At 51.7% G+C, this 16,413-nt stretch overlaps 5 protein-coding genes across 5 annotated transcripts; 3 read left to right on the forward strand and 2 right to left on the reverse strand.

The window, feature by feature from the left end:
• Nucleotides 1-83: 83 nt before the first annotated feature.
• Nucleotides 84-2,913, forward strand: LAESUDRAFT_754063 (uncharacterized protein; the record flags this gene model as incomplete). Its single annotated transcript, XM_040911838.1, has 10 exons — nt 84-371; nt 430-594; nt 656-938; nt 995-1,109; nt 1,162-1,249; nt 1,298-1,398; nt 1,454-1,531; nt 1,579-1,874; nt 1,931-2,184; nt 2,236-2,913. 10 exons carry the CDS (start codon nt 84-86, stop codon nt 2,911-2,913), a joined length of 2,346 nt encoding a protein of 781 aa, XP_040770547.1.
• Nucleotides 2,914-2,983: 70 nt separating this feature from the next.
• Nucleotides 2,984-3,916, reverse strand: LAESUDRAFT_639698 (uncharacterized protein; the record flags this gene model as incomplete). Its single annotated transcript, XM_040903556.1, has 5 exons — nt 2,984-3,109; nt 3,164-3,251; nt 3,320-3,433; nt 3,487-3,566; nt 3,620-3,916. The coding sequence occupies 5 exons, from the start codon at nt 3,914-3,916 to the stop codon at nt 2,984-2,986; spliced, it is 705 nt and encodes a 234-aa protein (XP_040770548.1).
• An 87-nt stretch (nt 3,917-4,003) lies between these two features.
• On the forward strand, nt 4,004-5,695 carry LAESUDRAFT_690144 (uncharacterized protein). Its single transcript, XM_040906053.1, has 3 exons — nt 4,004-4,562; nt 4,622-5,001; nt 5,063-5,695. Exons 1-3 carry the CDS (start codon nt 4,102-4,104, stop codon nt 5,287-5,289), a joined length of 1,068 nt encoding a protein of 355 aa, XP_040770549.1. The 5' UTR covers nt 4,004-4,101; the 3' UTR covers nt 5,290-5,695.
• Nucleotides 5,696-6,246: 551 nt separating this feature from the next.
• On the forward strand, nt 6,247-12,273 carry LAESUDRAFT_638668 (beta and beta-prime subunits of DNA dependent RNA-polymerase; the record flags this gene model as incomplete). The annotated part of the gene is made up of 16 exons (XM_040903482.1): nt 6,247-6,431; nt 6,482-6,641; nt 6,706-7,022; nt 7,081-7,186; nt 7,259-7,903; nt 7,960-8,181; nt 8,239-8,495; nt 8,555-8,568; nt 8,696-8,716; nt 8,767-9,047; nt 9,106-10,511; nt 10,567-10,616; nt 10,665-11,491; nt 11,537-11,677; nt 11,734-11,961; nt 12,013-12,273. 16 exons carry the CDS (start codon nt 6,247-6,249, stop codon nt 12,271-12,273), a joined length of 5,121 nt encoding a protein of 1,706 aa, XP_040770550.1.
• Nucleotides 12,274-13,623: 1,350 nt separating this feature from the next.
• Nucleotides 13,624-14,626, reverse strand: LAESUDRAFT_669283 (RNA-binding domain-containing protein). Its single transcript, XM_040905397.1, has 5 exons — nt 14,575-14,626; nt 14,340-14,516; nt 14,103-14,278; nt 13,843-14,051; nt 13,624-13,785 (listed from the first exon to the last, which is right to left on the reverse strand). Exons 1-3 carry the CDS (start codon nt 14,593-14,595, stop codon nt 14,105-14,107), a joined length of 372 nt encoding a protein of 123 aa, XP_040770551.1. The 5' UTR covers nt 14,596-14,626; the 3' UTR covers nt 13,624-13,785; nt 13,843-14,051; nt 14,103-14,104.
• Nucleotides 14,627-16,413: the final 1,787 nt, after the last annotated feature.

The raw sequence follows: 16,413 nt of genomic DNA on the forward strand, positions 1-16,413 counted from the left end.
GTGACCCGGCGATCAAATGATGTGAATACCGGTGGCGGCCAAAGTTTTGGACCGCGTCCGAGCGATCTACCGCTCCCACCAACATGGAGGAACCTCATCTTTTGAAAAGTCTACTTCAGCTGCAGCTCGGTTCCGATGCTTCCGCGGTCTTGCATCTCCCCTTCGTGCTGGAAACCATTAACCCGGACATCCTCTCTCCCTCTCCCCATACGCACAAATGGACAGCCAGGATTAACTATTTACTGCACTCCAAGGATGCTGGAGCACGGTGGGCTGGTCTATCCCTTGCCCTCCGGACGGCAATTTGCTCCAAAGCGATGATGATGGAATGTGCGCAAAGTTGGCTTGGTGTTGCGTTGCCCTCACTCTCAGTCCGTGTATACTATTTCCATACTTAATGCAATCCTCATATTCTGCCTTCCACATAAGAAAGAAGAACCTCAACCTACGTTGAAAGCCTCCATCAGGCTATTGAGACGCATATTTTCCAGTGCCACAGACGTCACAGAGTTTCAACGCCAACTCTGCGTCCCTAACATGCCAAAATTCACCGCTGCACTGGTAGCACTGGATGAGAAGCAGAGCGATGCTGAAGTAAAGGTCGCTATCTGCTGATACTTCTGGAATCGTTCACTTCACTTACTTGATGCCCCAGGTCTTAGCATTGGCGACCCTCACGCATTTAATTCCTCTGTATCCTACTCTTCATCGCAGTTTGCATGCATCACTATCCTCGCTGGCTCTAAAGCATCTCAATGGCTCGACACCGAATCCAACTCCGGTCGCTCTCGTAGAGGCTGCGTCAAAACTGTACTCGACTCTGCACGTCACAGGAGGCAAGGTCGGTGCGACGAGCCTTTGGCGCAAGTCGTTGGACGAGACTCTGTCGTTCGCATGGGGTGCATTCTTCAACTTGAGAAGAACATTCCCTTCAGCAGGTGCAAACGACCATATCAGTGTCTACCACAGAATAAGACCTAACGTCCACACTCAGGGAATAGCCAAGTCATTCCTCAGGCTGGGCCATCAACAAATGACCCTGTTATTCTGGTTCCTCTGAGCTTAGACCGCCTGCGAGCCGCTTCCCGTGTTCTCTGCGATTTATTGCAGTGAGTTCATGTCTTCTGCTCGCCATTGTGTACGACTCTGATCGCCAGGTAGCTCTTCGACGGCACGGCCTGTCTTGCTTCCAGTTGGGTCATTAGTCAATTTCGTTGCGGCGTTGCTGCGCTGTAGTCCCGACGAAAGGGTAGAACAACCCACCTTACGTGTGATTCAGCTGACCCTTACGATGTAGGTCGAAGCGACGGTGGATCCTCCCTTGCGCGCCATGGAGGTCTCTGTTATACCTGTTATATGGGAATTAGCTTGTGACCTCATCATCAGTCTTACTGGAAGGTCATTGCGCCCATATTGTTCTCCCTTGAGCCGTGTTGATGCAAGGCGATTATAGTGCACGTCTTCATCTGGTCCCGCATCTCAGTCAATTACTCTCTCATCTATCCTATCACCTAGAGCAACCTCGGACAGCGTAGGAGGTTCAGCTATGTGCTAAAGCTTATACTCACACCTCGTTAGACGTCAACGCTTGCATTTCTTGAGAGCAACGGCGTCGTTGCTGCAGACGGAGTCTTACCTCTACGATGCAGTGCTCTCGTCGCGTTTGGCGCGGGCCATCCTGCCATTCCTCACCCCTCTGCTGGCGACCAAGACTCAGCAAAAAGGAAGTTCAAGTACTGACACCAGCAAAAGCACGGGCAAAAGAGGCAAGAAGAGGGCGCGCGGCTACGAAGGTGACGAAGTATTCAAGGTGGCAATGGAAATTATCTGTCCTACAGCCGAGGAGGGGGAGGTTCTGCTGGTCGCTGCAGATGGTACGTCCCTGCACATTTCGTATATGTGACGGACAGCATGACCGCGGTTCGAACAGCGGTCAAGCTAGTATTTCGAGTTGCCCAAATAACCCCTCCGGTCCGCTCGCTTGTCACCCGCGTCCTTCTCGCGATATACATTGCGCTGCCGCACATGCAGCCCGCGCTCATATCTCCCGATTTGTCCCTACACGGCAGACTGTACGCGCGCGTACGTGATATATGCGGGGACCTCGCATCAGGCAATAGCAGCACGATGAGCAAGAGCCTCGGTCTTGTCATCGGGACCATGTCGCCTGACTATCACCACCCGGTAAGTGTACGAGCCAAACGCTGTTCCGACGTCCTCGCTAATATGATATAGTGTGGCGCGGACGTCATGCGTGACATTGAGCTACTTCTGCATCCCCGCGTTCCCCCTCTCGTCCGATCTTTGCCGCACGTAGAAACGCTATCGCTGTTCCGCGAGGAAGAAGGCGAGGAAGAGCTGTCTGCACGCCAGTCTCTGGGATTGAGCACGGCAAATGACACTCTGCCTTTGGCGTCGGCGGATGAACAGGACGTGCAAATGACAATTACCGCACCGGTGTCCCGTCCTGAGGCAGCCTTTCAGGATACGGCACAAGCTTCCAGCCGTCCATTGCACACTGCGCCCTCCGATCGCAGTGCACTGACGCCCGCCACAGGCACAGCTCCTCAATTCATCAAGCAGTTCGTTGCAGCTACTCCGACACCCTGGACTCCCGGGGGGCATGCCACTGTCACTACTCAAAATTCACAAAGTGATGCGCCTCTAATGCATCCGCAACAGTTCGATGCATCGCCTCCCCAGGACGACATTCCGGCAACCCCGGAGGTACAGTCAAAAACGCCCGGTGTCTCCTCGACTTTATCGTCGGAGCAAACCCGTGCCATCCCGCCACCGACTTCAATCCCCCCTGTATCGTCAACATCACAGGGTTTTGTGGCGACGCACGAAAATGAAGAAGACGAGCCGATGCCCAGTATCAACATGGACTCGGATTCGGATGAGGAGAGCTAGTACATAGAAGACTAGTTATGACACCGCCGTAGACATCGTAGTGCAACGTAATCAATGAGGTTCTGCGATTCTAAGTCCGGGCCCGCTTGTGGCGACGATCTATATCACTGATCTCTATCCCCTCATCGTCGGACTGGGATTCGGAGTCTGACTCCGATGTATCGTGCTGCTGACCGTGCTGTGTGATCATCGGCATCTAGGGATGCCATAAACATGTCGACGTTAGCATCAAAATCTGCGTGCCGCGCACCTGCTCGATGAATGCCATCGCGATGGCGTTTTTGGGGTCGATCGCTTTCGCGCGTTCAAAGTAAAATTGGGCGTCCCGCAACAGGGCGCTGCTCCACACTCGCTCTAGCAATGGATGAAATTAGCTTCGATGCGTGTAGCGTCGCACCACTCGGACGAACTTTCTTGTGGAGCATCAGCATTTGTCTGAGGCTGCGCAAGGTACAGGGCCAGGAGCCCAGCGTACGTTTGCAGGACGGGATTACCTTGATAAGGGAAGGAAGGCAGGTACCTGAAACGATCATAAGTGCCTGTACGATGCGCAGGGTCATCGCTCGTCCTCACAGATCGAGTTCGTCCAGCGCCTCTCTGTGCATTCCAGCCTGTATGAGCTGCAGGATCAATTCTTTGAGAATGGTCTCCCGCTGGCCCCCCTCCGTAAGTTCCGAAGCAAATAGAAACCAACAGGCGACCGCACCTGTTCCGGATGCTGTCGCATCTTGGTGCTGAATAATGCTATCATCTCGTCGCTGAATTCCAGGTCGTCCTTCTCTCGCTCTCCAAGCAGGAAAACGGCCGTCTGCCACAGGGATTTCCATTTAACTTCTTTGCATTGTAGGAGGATCGCCCATGCTCGTCGGCCGCGTGATAAGTCGTTGCGCAGGATACAGAGCTGCAGGACGTCGAAGAGGCGCCGGATGTGCACTTTGCGCGCAGTCCTCCGCTTCTTCGAGCCTGGCAATGCAAACAGAAATGAGGGCTTAGCGGAGTTCATGGAACATAGTTGTGGTGGGTGTCGAGTTCGAAGTCCGCGACACTACGCGTTGCGCGCCTGTGCGTCTTAGAGCAGCAACCTGGAGATGCGTGATGCGATCGCTTGAATTCCTCCGAAAACTAGATTCTTAGTCATACCCACACAACTAGCTAGCTCGCCACCTCTGCTATTGAGCACCACTCTACATGGACGACGACATATCTCTCGGTGCATCGGTTTGGGGTGCTCCCGCATCGCCAGTGGCAATCAAGCCCATCTCGGCCGCGTTCACCCCCACTCTCTCAAGCGAGGATGGCTTTGACGACTTTAAGGACTTCCATACTCCAGCGGAGACGACTACTGCAACAGATGAGGAGGTTGACGATGATTTTGGAGACTTTGGAGACTTTGGAGGGCCGCAGGGGGTTGAGTACTCCGCTGGGTTCGATGAAGAGGTTGCATTTGGGGAGGAGGTGCGGATACCCGGTCCATCAGGGATTGATTGGCAGCCGCTCCGGTTGGACCCCTCATCATCAAGGCAGGACTTGCAAGAGCAGGTCGACCACATACTTGGCCCTCTATGGGTCACTATTGACGCGTCGCAGATGTCGGATAAAGAGATACGTGAGGCTGCTGGTCTTAGCCAGACGTTGGTCACCTCCGAGAGGTACACACTCTCCGCCATTATCAAGCATTGCATGTGTCTCAAATCTCAGATTGTTCCAGTCGTAAACTGTTCGACCTGCTATTACCCTCTGCGCCGCCGGCGTTTCAGCCCGTGAACTGGACACGGTCACGGATACGCAGACGGCATCTGATATCGCTGGGTATTCCGGTGAACCTAGACGAAGTCCTACCACGCGCGAATGGAAAGCTCCCTGCACTCGAAATCACGACCAGACCGATGTCTGCTCCACCTGGTCCCCGCACCGCTCCAGCACCACGAAGTCATGCTTCAACGTGCAATTCCGCGGCGGGTTCACCACGTCCAGGGACTCCTCAGACCGCCATCGCAGCATCTTCCTCTGCAGCCGCGCAGCTACGTCTTGGTCCCCGTCCAGAGCTCAATGAAACGAAACTATCACAATTGCTTGATCTAAACCCAGGTTTGTCATGGACTTCTCCACCAATGTGAGGTGGTGATAATGAATATACACGCCAAACTAGATAAACTGCTACAGCAACCTATCTCTGCACTGGAGAAGTACTTGGCCGATCTCCAGGCGCAAACGATCAACACGTCAACGGTCTTGACGTATCTGCTGCAGACACGGGACGCTCTGCAGCAAGACTCGGAGACGTACAATAAGTTGATAGGCGAGATGGTTGGGGAGGCGCAAAAGATCAAGACAGGGAAACGACTAGGAGGCAGTAAACGCAGTACTTTATCATAGCTTCCGGATACCATCGACATCGCATGTGAGCCATATCTTGATGGGCGTGCTTTGCATTTCATGCGTCAACGCTGGTGCAGCAGAATCCCGATGCGTATGGCAGTCTGCAATGGCCGCTGCTCGCACAGATGGATATCTTTGTCGACCACTGCCTCTCAGTGATCGCGCATGGAGGCACGAACCTTTTCTCTCAAAGTCGTTGAGGGCCAGGGTGATACCTCAGGCGTAACAGTTGCGTTCGGTTGCAGATGTCTGCTTTATGACATTGTTCTGCGCGAGCTGGAACGTTGTTATACTTACATAAACAGTACTTGTTGTTCAGAATTCTCACATTCATAGAGGAGATCCCGCCTGACGGACGTTCCATTGACCAACCGTTTGACGGAAGCGTCGGAGCGGAGCCCGCTGTTGAACGAGTTCCATTCATCTAATATCGATGACAGTTGATTTTGGAACGCATCGGCATCGCGAGACGGATGCCGAGACTGTGCAATGACACCACCGTTTTCAAAGTGAGACCAAATACGATTTAGAAGGCAATGAGCTTTTTCTTAAAAGAGACAGAACCAACGTATTGGTCTTTTCTTGTGAGTTGACAGTAGACGGGAAAGACATGAGGGAACCCTCTCCACTGCAAAGAACACACACACGTATCTGGACAACGAGTCTCGTTCACGCCGTCGTCGGCCTTAGCCATATTGCACATCTGGCGATTGTCCAGCTGGATGCTACAATCTTCAACACGCACGAAGAAAGAAAGACGCTTGCTCTTGCGGCGGTAGGGCGCGGGGAACTTACAGCTGCTACTGCCGATCGTGATGGCACGTGGCCGTACTATTCGAAATTTTGAACGGCGACTCAACGGCGACTCTGGTCTGCTCAGTCCCCACCGCGCGCGTCGTTCGCCTCGTTAACGTTCTGGTTCTTTTCGGTCTGATTCTTGCACAACTGCTCAGCATGAACATCTCACGCTCGTATCCCTCTACGGTCTCGAGTATCTCCTTCTCGTTTCTCACTACTGAGGACGTTCGACGCATCTCCGTCAAGCAGCTCGTCAATCCCGTTCTTCTCGATGATCTTAATCGACCGACGATCGGGGGTCTCTACGATCCTGCTCTTGGACCCAGTAACAAACAGGACATGTATGTCGGATGCATTTGCCCTAGCGGGATAAGACTGACGTTCTGAGCAGCTGCGCCACTTGTCGACTTACATACTTCACATGTCCTGGACATTTTGGACACATAGAGCTGCCCGCGCCCGTTTTCCATCCATTATTCATGGCGAATATGTACCGTCTGCTTCGTGGGACCTGCATGTTCTGCCATAGGTTCAAGCTGGACCGAAAATCGGTGTGTTTCTTCGCCGTGTACAACCTCGTGTGAATGCTAAAATTACACGACCCCCTTCCTACAGGTTTGCCAATCCATAGCCAAGCTTCGTCTATTGGAACACGGCCTTCTCGTCGCTGCTAAAGCCTTGGACGACGTCAATGTCAAAACTAAGAAATCAAAACGGGCCGAAGACGCTGAGGAAGATGATGAAGCTGTGGAAAGCGATAGTGAATTTGAGCGGAGGATGGATGCATACGTGGCTCTTCATCTCACGGCAGCACCCAGCAGCAAACGAGACTCATATAAAGATAGTCTTGTGTATCAGGCCCGGAAAGAAGTTGTCGTCGAGTTTCTCAAATCGATAGCGCTCAGGAAATGCCAGAATTCAGGCTGTGCAGCGTGAGTTCACAATCATAACTTGTAAAGGCTGATCGATGATTCAATGAGAAAACGTCAGGCATGCGCATTCATTTCGCAAAGAAGGCTATACAAAAGTCATCGAGTATGACCTGTCTTCGAAGCAGAAGCTACAGCATAAATACATAGGCTTAAGGCGACCAGCTGTCCTCATGGAGCAGCACAGGGACAAGGATTCAACCCGAAGACATGTTGATGAACATATGGATGACGCCGAGGAATTCGACATGGGGTCAGATGAGGAATCCCTAGGGGACGATGTCTTATCGGATGAGGAGGAAGAGGGACAAAAAGGCAGCAGCGCACCTCGGCTCCCAAAGTCCGCGAGTGGCAAGATTAAGACGGCTCGAGGACGCAACGAACGTGTCATGCCTCCGGAGGAGTGTCGTGCTCACCTGCGGCGATTGTTCTCCAATGAGGCTGTTATGTGCTCTCTTCTGTATGGCCGTCACGGTTCCTTCGCACCACTAACGAAGGATAAGTTGTCTCTCGCGTCGGCGGATATGTTCTTCTTGGAAGTCGTTCCCGTCAGCCCTACTCGTTTTCGTCCTCCTGCTAAGATAGGCGAGACACTGTTTGAACATTCCCAGAATGAGCTTCTTGGGAAGATCCTGATGACGTCCTATCGCCTGCGTGATCTTACGGAGAGTCTGCGCTCTGGGACTACAAAGGTTTTGGACGAAGCAGGCCGAAAAAAGGGTTTGGAAAATTTCCTGGATGCACTCGTTCAGTTACAAGTCGATGTCAATAGCTTCATCGACAGCAGCAAGAATCCAGTGCATTCTCGTCAAGGAAGATTACCACCAGCCGGTGTGAAGCAAGGTCTGGAGAAGAAGGATGGTCTTTTTCGCAAGCACATGATGGTATGTCCCCCATCTTTGTCCCCATAGCGCCATTTAAATGTATATATATCTTCCAGGGTAAACGTGTCAACTATGCTGCCCGTTCAGTCATCTCTCCCGACGTGAACATCGAGCCCAATGAGATCGGTATACCGCCCGTCTTCGCTCGCAAGCTCACTTTCCCTGAACCGGTCACCCCCGCCAACTTCCATGAGATGCGGCAGTATGTAATCACCGGCCCGCACGGGTATCCTGGCGCGACCATGGTTGAGTTTGAAGACGGACAACTTCAGTATCTGGTATGTCCTTACGGATCATCCTGCATGTCTGTCAGACTCTGACAACAGATTGTTCAGGACAAGCTGAGCGTGGAACAACGGACAGCCATTGCGAACCAGCTCCTGACGCCTCAGGAAAGCAATCACGGATCCACCAGCCATGCACCTCTGCACACTCGTACTCCGGCGGTCAACAAGAAGGTGTATCGCCATCTGCTTGATGGTGATATCTTGATCGTGAACCGTCAGCCGACGCTGCACAAGCCCAGTATGATGTGTCATAAGGCTCGCGTCCTGCAAGGCGAGAAGACGATCCGGATGCATTACGCCAACTGGTCAGTGTTCCACGCAGCATGTTGTATTGTCATTCTGCTGACTCGTGGATTATCTCTAGTAATTCATATAATGGTAAGCTGTCCGTCATCGGAGTTGCACGCTTCATCTGATGAGCTGGCCGTCTTGTAGCTGACTTCGATGGGGATGGTAAGTGGTTCAAGGATCTCGCGTTGAATTCTGACATTGACCCGAACTTTAGAGATGAACGTACACTTCCCACGTCAGTTCTTTCCTTCTGTCTCGCATGCATCCTCCTTGAACAACCCACAGAAAACCAAGTCGCCCGAGCTGAAGCTATGTTCATTGCCAACACTGACAACCAGTATCTCGTGCCGACATCAGGAAAACCTCTTCGAGGTTTAATCCAGGATCATGTCGTTGCTGGTGTCTGGATGACGGCACAAGATTCCTTCTTCACGCGCGAAGAATACTTCCAGCTGCTCTATGGTGCGCTTCGTCCTGAGGAGGGGACTGGATATCACAGTGGGCGTATCGAGACTCTTCCTCCCGCGATATGGAAGCCCAAAGCTTTATGGACAGGCAAGCAGATCGTGAGATTGTATGCTTACCGTGTCCATTGTTGGTTGCCTAAGTATATACTGCTTGTAGATATCGACCGTCCTCAAGAATATTACCCCCAGCAACTTCGAGGGTTTGAACCTTCACTCTCAGGCGAAGGTTCCGGGCTATCTATGGGGCAAAGATTCGCAGGAGGGCGATGTCGTCTTCATGGACGGCGAGCTTCTTTGTGGTGTCCTGGACAAAGCTGCCTTCGGTGCTTCAGACTTCGGTCTGGTTCATTCTGTTTACGAGCTATACGGCGCAGATGTGGCTGGCAGACTACTCGGTATCCTCAGTCGACTGTTCACGAAATTCCTGCAGCACCGCGCGTTCACATGTCGGATGGACGACTTGGCGTTGACTCCCGAGGGTAATAGGAAACGCGCCGAACTGATCCGCGATGGGGCGCAGTTGGGAACGGAGGGTGCCATCGATAACTTCCCAGCGCTGAGCACAGTTCCTCCTGAAGATAAGCCCCGGGTGCTACGGTCGTTACTCGAAGACGTGCTGCGGGATGACAGCAAGATGGCCGGATTGGATATGACGGTGAAGGGCAAGATGGCTAAGCTCACGAAATCCATTGCCGACGCGTGTATGCCTGATGGGCTTCTGCGAAAATTCCCCCATAATCACATGCAGGCCATGACACTTTCTGGTGCTAAGGGCAGTGCCGTGAATGCACAACAGATATCGTGCGCTCTAGGCCAGCAAGAGCTGGAGGGTCGCCGTGTGCCGGTCATGACGAGCGGTAAGACGCTGCCATCTTTCAAGCCATTCGAGACGAAAGCGATTGCGGGTGGATACGTTGCAAGTCGGTTCTTGACCGGTGTGAAGCCCCAGGAGTTCTTCTTCCATTGCATGGCTGGTCGAGAGGGTCTCATTGACACTGCCGTCAAAACGTCGCGTTCTGGTTACCTCCAAAGGTGTCTTATCAAGCATTTGGAGGGGGTGCGCGTTCACTACGACAATACGGTCAGGGAAAGCGATTCTTCGGTCTTACAGTTCAACTATGGAGGCGACGCACTGGATGTAACGAAACAGAAACATCTACTGCAGTTCGACTTTATGGCCCGAAATATGGTCTCGTTGGTCAATCGTTACAGGCCGAAGGAGCTGCATGGCATCGTGGTAGAAGGAGCTAGCGACTACATGAAGAAGGTCCTGAAGTATAAAAATAGGCCTTCCAAACGGGACAAATACAAGCCCGCTCTCTCCGTATATAACCCCAACAGAAACCTTGGCAGTACTTCCGAGAAGTTTGCCGAGAAGCTCGATGAGTACATCAAGAAGAATCCTGATAGGCTGCTGCGGAGGAAAGGGCAGGAAGACGAGCTGCCCATTCAGCGGCGCACGCCGCTTTTCTCGTCAAAGCAGTTCAAGTTGCTCATGGACATCAAGTACATGCGCAGTCTGGTGGAACCTGGAGAAGCTGTGGGACTGCTTGCCTCTCAGGGGTCAGTAGCAGCGCTCGCCTTTGTCTGCACCGTTCAGCACTAATGAGCCCTATAGTATTGGCGAGCCGTCAACTCAAATGACGTTGAACACGTTCCACTTCGCAGGTGTGCACTCCGTGCGACTCCCTTAGCTGCGTACTCACATGCATGCAGGTCACGGTGCTGCAAATGTTACTCTCGGTATTCCGCGGTTGCGTGAAATTGTTATGACGGCATCTACTAAGCCCAAGACGCCTTCGATGACCATGAAAGTCCGTGAAAGTGTGCCAGAGTCGGACATCGATGCCTTCTGCAAGAAGGCTACTCGGTTGGCGCTGTCGCATGTCGTTGACAAGGTCATTGTCACAGAACAACTTATCGTCAATGGCAGAGGGAGGAGCAAGAAGTTTACGATCGAGCTTGTGTTCTATCCTGAAGCAGAATACCGATCAGAGTACGATGTGAAGCCTAAGGAAATCCTCACTGTCTTCGGTGCCAACTTCCCCTTGCTTCTCAGGAAAGAGCTGCAGCTGGAGCTGAAGAAGCTCGATGCTGACGTGAAGAGTCAGATGAAAGAGCTAGGCAAGGGCAAGGTAGTACGCGAACGTGCCGCAGTGGCCGATACCGGCAAGGAAGGTGGAAACGATGATGACGAACAAGCAGGGAAAGATGACGATGAAGTGAGTGAGGTCGGAGATGGTGATGCTGCGGCGGTGAAGCGTCAGCGCCAAATGAGCGAACAGGCGACCTACGATGATGACGAAGAGGATTACGATGTCGCAAGCGTATTGGGCGAATACGATGATGCAGATATCGAAGCCGCTTATGCATCACCTGCTTCAGAGGATGGGATGGATGACATTCGGGGTGAGGAGTCGCAGTCGCGCAACGGCCTTGTGGCCGAAGTCGCGAAGATCGAGGAGCTGTTTATGGAGAATTTGCCCCAAGCAACTTCGTTCACCTTCAGCGATTCCGGCTGTAAGATCGGCCTTGAGGTCAGTGTCATCTTCCTTCTTCTTTGACCATGACACTGACTTCCGTTCAAGTTCGACTCTGCCATGCCGAAACTTCTGGTAGTAGGTATAGTAGAAAGGGCGTGCGTGAAGACCGTCATACGTCAGATCCCGGGTATCACCGATTGTTTCAAGAGCAAAGAAGACGATCAAAACGGTCGACCTGTCTATACTGTCTGTCATATCTCTGACTGCATCTTGCTCCACCGATTCTCACTCCTCCCCCGCAGCTAACCACAAACGGATCAAATATCCCCGGCCTATGGCAGTTCGCATGCAGCGATGTTGACAACATGATTGACGAAAACGGCATTTATTCTAATGATATATATGCGATTCTCTGCGCATATGGCGTAGAAGCTGCACGGGCAACGATACTGCGGGAAATCGGGGGCGTGTTTGCCGTCTACAAGATTGATGTTGACAGCCGTCATCTCGAGTTAATCGCTGATTATATGGTAAGCGCCTGCCACATGCGAAGCAGCTGTTGTTCTCATGCGATGTTGCAGACCTTTGAGGGTGGATACAAGCCTTTCAATCGGAGAGGCATATCGACAAATCCCTCACCTCTGCTCAAGGCGTCATTCGAAACTACGGCGGAGTTCCTGTCCGATGCCACGCTTCACGGCGACTTCGATGACCTGACCACGCCGTCCAGCAATATCGTGATGGGAAGGCTGAATCTGACAGGCACTGGCGTGTTCGATATCGTAATGCCTGCGGACGTGACCATTCAGGCCCGTGCAGAGGTCGCGGCTGCAATTGTGTGAGTAGCGGGCATTGAAAGTAGTGTACGACATGTGATTGATCGCTATGCATCTGCTGGATTAATATTTTCGGGAATCTGGAGGGCCATTCTAAGCGATCGGCTATTAGCATAGAACTCGCAGTCTGCCTCCACTAGAGTGCCGTTGCTTTTGCATGAACAACAGGCACTGTGAGTGATAGGACTGGCTCAGATTTAATAAGCCTTGTCGAGTCCGGCTGGTGAATAATTTCCCACAACGCACGCATGTTGGAGGTTAGCAATCGCAGCAATGTAACCAAGACTGGCCATCGACGCCACAACAGAATACCTGTCCTATCCGCACGGAATTGGGCGGGAATCGCCAGGTCTCGCAGCGGAAGTCAAGGGACTCGTATGGTCGTATCACGCAAATGTCATTGTCATTCGCCACACAGCAATGATAAGAACTCCGTATCGAGCGAATCCGATAGATCGTGCCTTTTGCTTGCATGACACAATCAGAAAAGACGACGAAAGCCGCCTGTGGCAAAGTTCCGAGCAGCTGCCTTAGAAGAATGTGATCTTCATCAGGGGTGCGTCCCCCAGCAACCCCGGCGGAGGTCTAGCGCGAACAACATTGAATTTGATGGCTGAGCCGATCCCTCGATGCAATTGCATATTGCGAAGGAGGGATCGCGCGCCTGCATGCCGGGTGCGCTACGGAAATGGCCATGCAGATCCATGCGATGGAGTAGCCTGTAGATCGCGCTGACGAAAGCGCCACTCTTTCGCGTATAAAAGAGAACGGACGACCGTGAAACAAAGCAGAACTTCATCCAACGTATTCGACATCACGCCTGAGGTCTTCTAGCAGCCAACAGCCATCATGTGCCTCTTCAGACAGTGAGCAATTTTGCTCATTTGTTGTGTCGAGGCTAACGGTGGAATATAGGGTCAGAAACTTCTACAGGTTGGTGGCCTCTATATGCTATCGAACACCTACCTGAGACATTCAACACACAGATGCGGACATGGCATCACCTTGGTATGTCCATGAATTTATCAGCAAAAATATCTCAAAAATGCATATCCTACCACTCGATAAGCCCGATGAGGAGGTACGTCAGCAAACACCTTTACGTGCTCCCGGACTTGTTCGCTGACTGTCTGTTTTCAGATCAAATGCATAGACTCGAGATGCAAGTTTAGTCCAAACCATCCGCAAGTCTGCCCTGATTGTAAGATCACTTGCTGGCAATTGTAAGTCTGCTTTCACGATGACAACAGCAAGGCACTGAACATCCAATAAGTCACCAGTACCCTGAACAATTTTGTGAGTTAGGACAGATTTTGAGCGATACGCACATTGACCAGGCTACTAGCCCGCCACATTGACAGCGTTTGTCCGAACTGCATTGCGGCAGGTCATCGAACCGTGTGAGGAGAAGAGTTACTCGGCCGCTGATAGAAGCTCGTAGTTATCGACAATGTAATGAATCTGCACTCTTTCTTGAAACTACTACAATGTATATGGTCATCGGCTCGTGGAGAGCAGCTAAGCCAAATCTCAGTCATCAGCTCCGATCAACTTGAAATGAAATTATCATCTCACATTTAAGCACGTTCAATAGATGACTGCGGCCCAAATTCCCGATTCATTAACGGCGGCTCTTTCGGTCTCATGGCCACAGACGCCTTAGTGACGGCTAGAGTCGATTGCGTTATAGAAGCGGCATGAATTGACGGGTCAGCATGTTACAGTTCCGATAAATCCTACAGTGATACAAGTGGGCAAGAAGCGTAATGACGAGGGCCAAACATCTAAATGCCGTCATCACGATGTACGAAGCCCGCAGAAAGACAAGAACATACATTCAATCTTCGTCGTTGATGTCGTGTTTCTTCTTTAACTGAGCCAACTCCTCTTCGCGACGAGCCAAGTCCGCTTTTGCCGCGGCAGCATCTTGCTTCGCGGGCATATGGTAAAGGACCACAATATAGCGTTCTTGCAAATGGAATCCGTTGAGGTGATCCAATGCATTTTTCGCCTGTATCAAGGAGAACAACCAATCATGAGAACAAGGTCTAGCAATACTGGACAATACGCACATCCATGACGTCGTCAAAGACGACGAACGCTGTTCCACGGGTTTTCTGTTCACTGCCTATCCGAATCTGACGTATACTGCCATAACGGCCGAAGAGGTCGTACAAGTCATCCCCAGTGATCTGATAGTTCAGATTCTTCACGAATAGAATACGGTTCGCTCCGGGAGGCAGTTTGGTCTGCGAACATGGCGATTAGCCACATGTCGTGTCAGCAGAGCAGCGAGGAGGTGCATACAGTTGGACGAGCGAGTGCCATTAATATGACCGTGGTTTTGAGAGATTCCGAATGACCTCGAATGACCCAGTCGTTCGGGTTGTATCGTCACAGCCAGCTCTTACATAAGCGTCAACCGTTCCCACGCCTGTGGCTGAGCTGTTTTGTCTTCGCTTCTGCTTTCCCCTGATCGTCGTGCGCTCTCTCCCGCCGCCATCGTGTCGCCGCTTCGTAAACTTTGCGTTGTTTGCGTTGTCTGTTGCTAGGCCGTCTGTCACGCCTACGACTTGTTTTCTGTGCGCGAGGCCGACTTCTCACCCGCATGCACGTTGCTATTGATTGCGCCCCTCTTCCATCCAAAGAGTGCCGGTCCCCGCGCCAGCGTCCCTCCCGCTTTCGCTGCCGATAGTCGCTTTCCATATTGCGGTTCGGTGTAGCCGGGAACGTGCAAATCTGACTTTATCTACTTCTAAAACATTCGAACACTTCTTCCTTACCCGCTCATCGCTGTACACGCATGTAATATATATATTTACAATCCCTCCTCATAAAACCTGTCTTTCTCGAAAATGTCTCTGAGTCGTGGCTCATTCGGACTTGGGCGTGCGGGCGCTGACACCCCCAAGTGTCATCAAGTGGCGTGGACCAACAGGGTAACATAAACCACCAGCGGAGTTTCAACCCGGAAAAGGCAGGTGTGGCAGATGCAGCGTGAACACGGCTTGGAACTGCGCGGCGTTGTGCTCAGCCTGCTGCAGGGCCCGAGTAGCGAGGCACGGGGAACCGCCTTTCGCATATTTTATCGAACGTGCTCAAACACAGATTGTCCCAGAATGTTCCATCTCCCCCACGAGTAATTTATTCGCTTCGTCACGTAACCCCACGGCAGGAAAAGAATCTTCGAGTTCATCACCACCACCTTCCGACCATGCAAGGAAAAAATAGACACCGAATGTGACGGATCATGCCAAACATGGGTCTGAATGCTGCCAAGAATCATTGATCATACTTCTTCCAAGAACCACAACGTTTTAGAAGCATGTTGAAGTAGGTATCATTGATCGTCTGTTGAACAATGCTTTGAAATTGTGTAAACTGTATTGATATGGAAGCTAGCCTGATGTTAACGTTTAAGGCAAAGTCCGCTCAATCTCATGTCTGAAGTCCGGCATGCCTGCGTCTGAAGCGTTCACCGGTATCTCCCAGTACGATTTGCACATTTCATCCGAGTCGTTCAATATGTACTAGTAGGATCACAATGACGTACTGCTAGTCAGCGTGAAGTACACGTTGCCCGAGAGTCTCATGCGTTATCAACTACGACCGTTTGGATGTCATCACTCAGGTACAGACTTGCATCCGAGCGGTCGTCTTCGAGAAACCACTGGTAAATTCGGAGCCCACCGCACGACGATCACACATAGATACTACTTGGATATCCGTCTTGAATTAGGCGCTCTCTCAATCTTGACCTTCTGTGCGATCTCGTGAAAACCAGCATAATCGCGATTGCCACGGACGGTAACGACGGCCCATAATCACGCAGCTTGTCATTCATCGACCTTTGCGAATGACCCTCGGATGGCCGAGTATATTTACCGTTGAATGTAAGAAGACGTCGACTTCGGAACACCCTCCCGGCGAACAGCTGGCTTTATCAGTGGCTAGTTATCTCTGGAACGAACCTGGCCGCCTTGTCTTTCCCTTTGGCAGCACATAGCATATTGCAGCGGATAAGACCAACACGTCAAAAAGTATCATAAATCATGTTTAGCTCACTGGTGAGTTAAATACGTTATAGTGTGCCCCGTCGCCCGATAATGGGTCGCGCGGCCTAATCCAATCAAGTTGTGTCGGAGC

Source organism: Laetiporus sulphureus (assembly GCF_001632365.1).
Source record: "Laetiporus sulphureus 93-53 unplaced genomic scaffold LAESUscaffold_1, whole genome shotgun sequence".
NCBI classification, from domain to species: domain Eukaryota; kingdom Fungi; phylum Basidiomycota; class Agaricomycetes; order Polyporales; family Laetiporaceae; genus Laetiporus; species Laetiporus sulphureus.

Coding starts and splice junctions, on each gene's coding strand:
- LAESUDRAFT_690144 (XM_040906053.1), top strand. CDS start 4,102: ATGGACGACGACATATCTCTCGGTGCATCGGTTTGGGGTGCTCCCGCA. Junction 4,563..4,621: donor ACGTTGGTCACCTCCGAGAG/GTACACACTCTC, acceptor AGATTGTTCCAG/TCGTAAACTGTTCGACCTGC. Junction 5,002..5,062: donor ATTGCTTGATCTAAACCCAG/GTTTGTCATGGA, acceptor ACGCCAAACTAG/ATAAACTGCTACAGCAACCT.
- LAESUDRAFT_669283 (XM_040905397.1), bottom strand. CDS start 14,595: ATGGCACTCGCTCGTCCAACT. Junction 14,517..14,574: donor TGGCACTCGCTCGTCCAACT/GTATGCACCTCC, acceptor CCATGTTCGCAG/ACCAAACTGCCTCCCGGAGC. Junction 14,279..14,339: donor TCTTTGACGACGTCATGGAT/GTGCGTATTGTC, acceptor TCCTTGATACAG/GCGAAAAATGCATTGGATCA.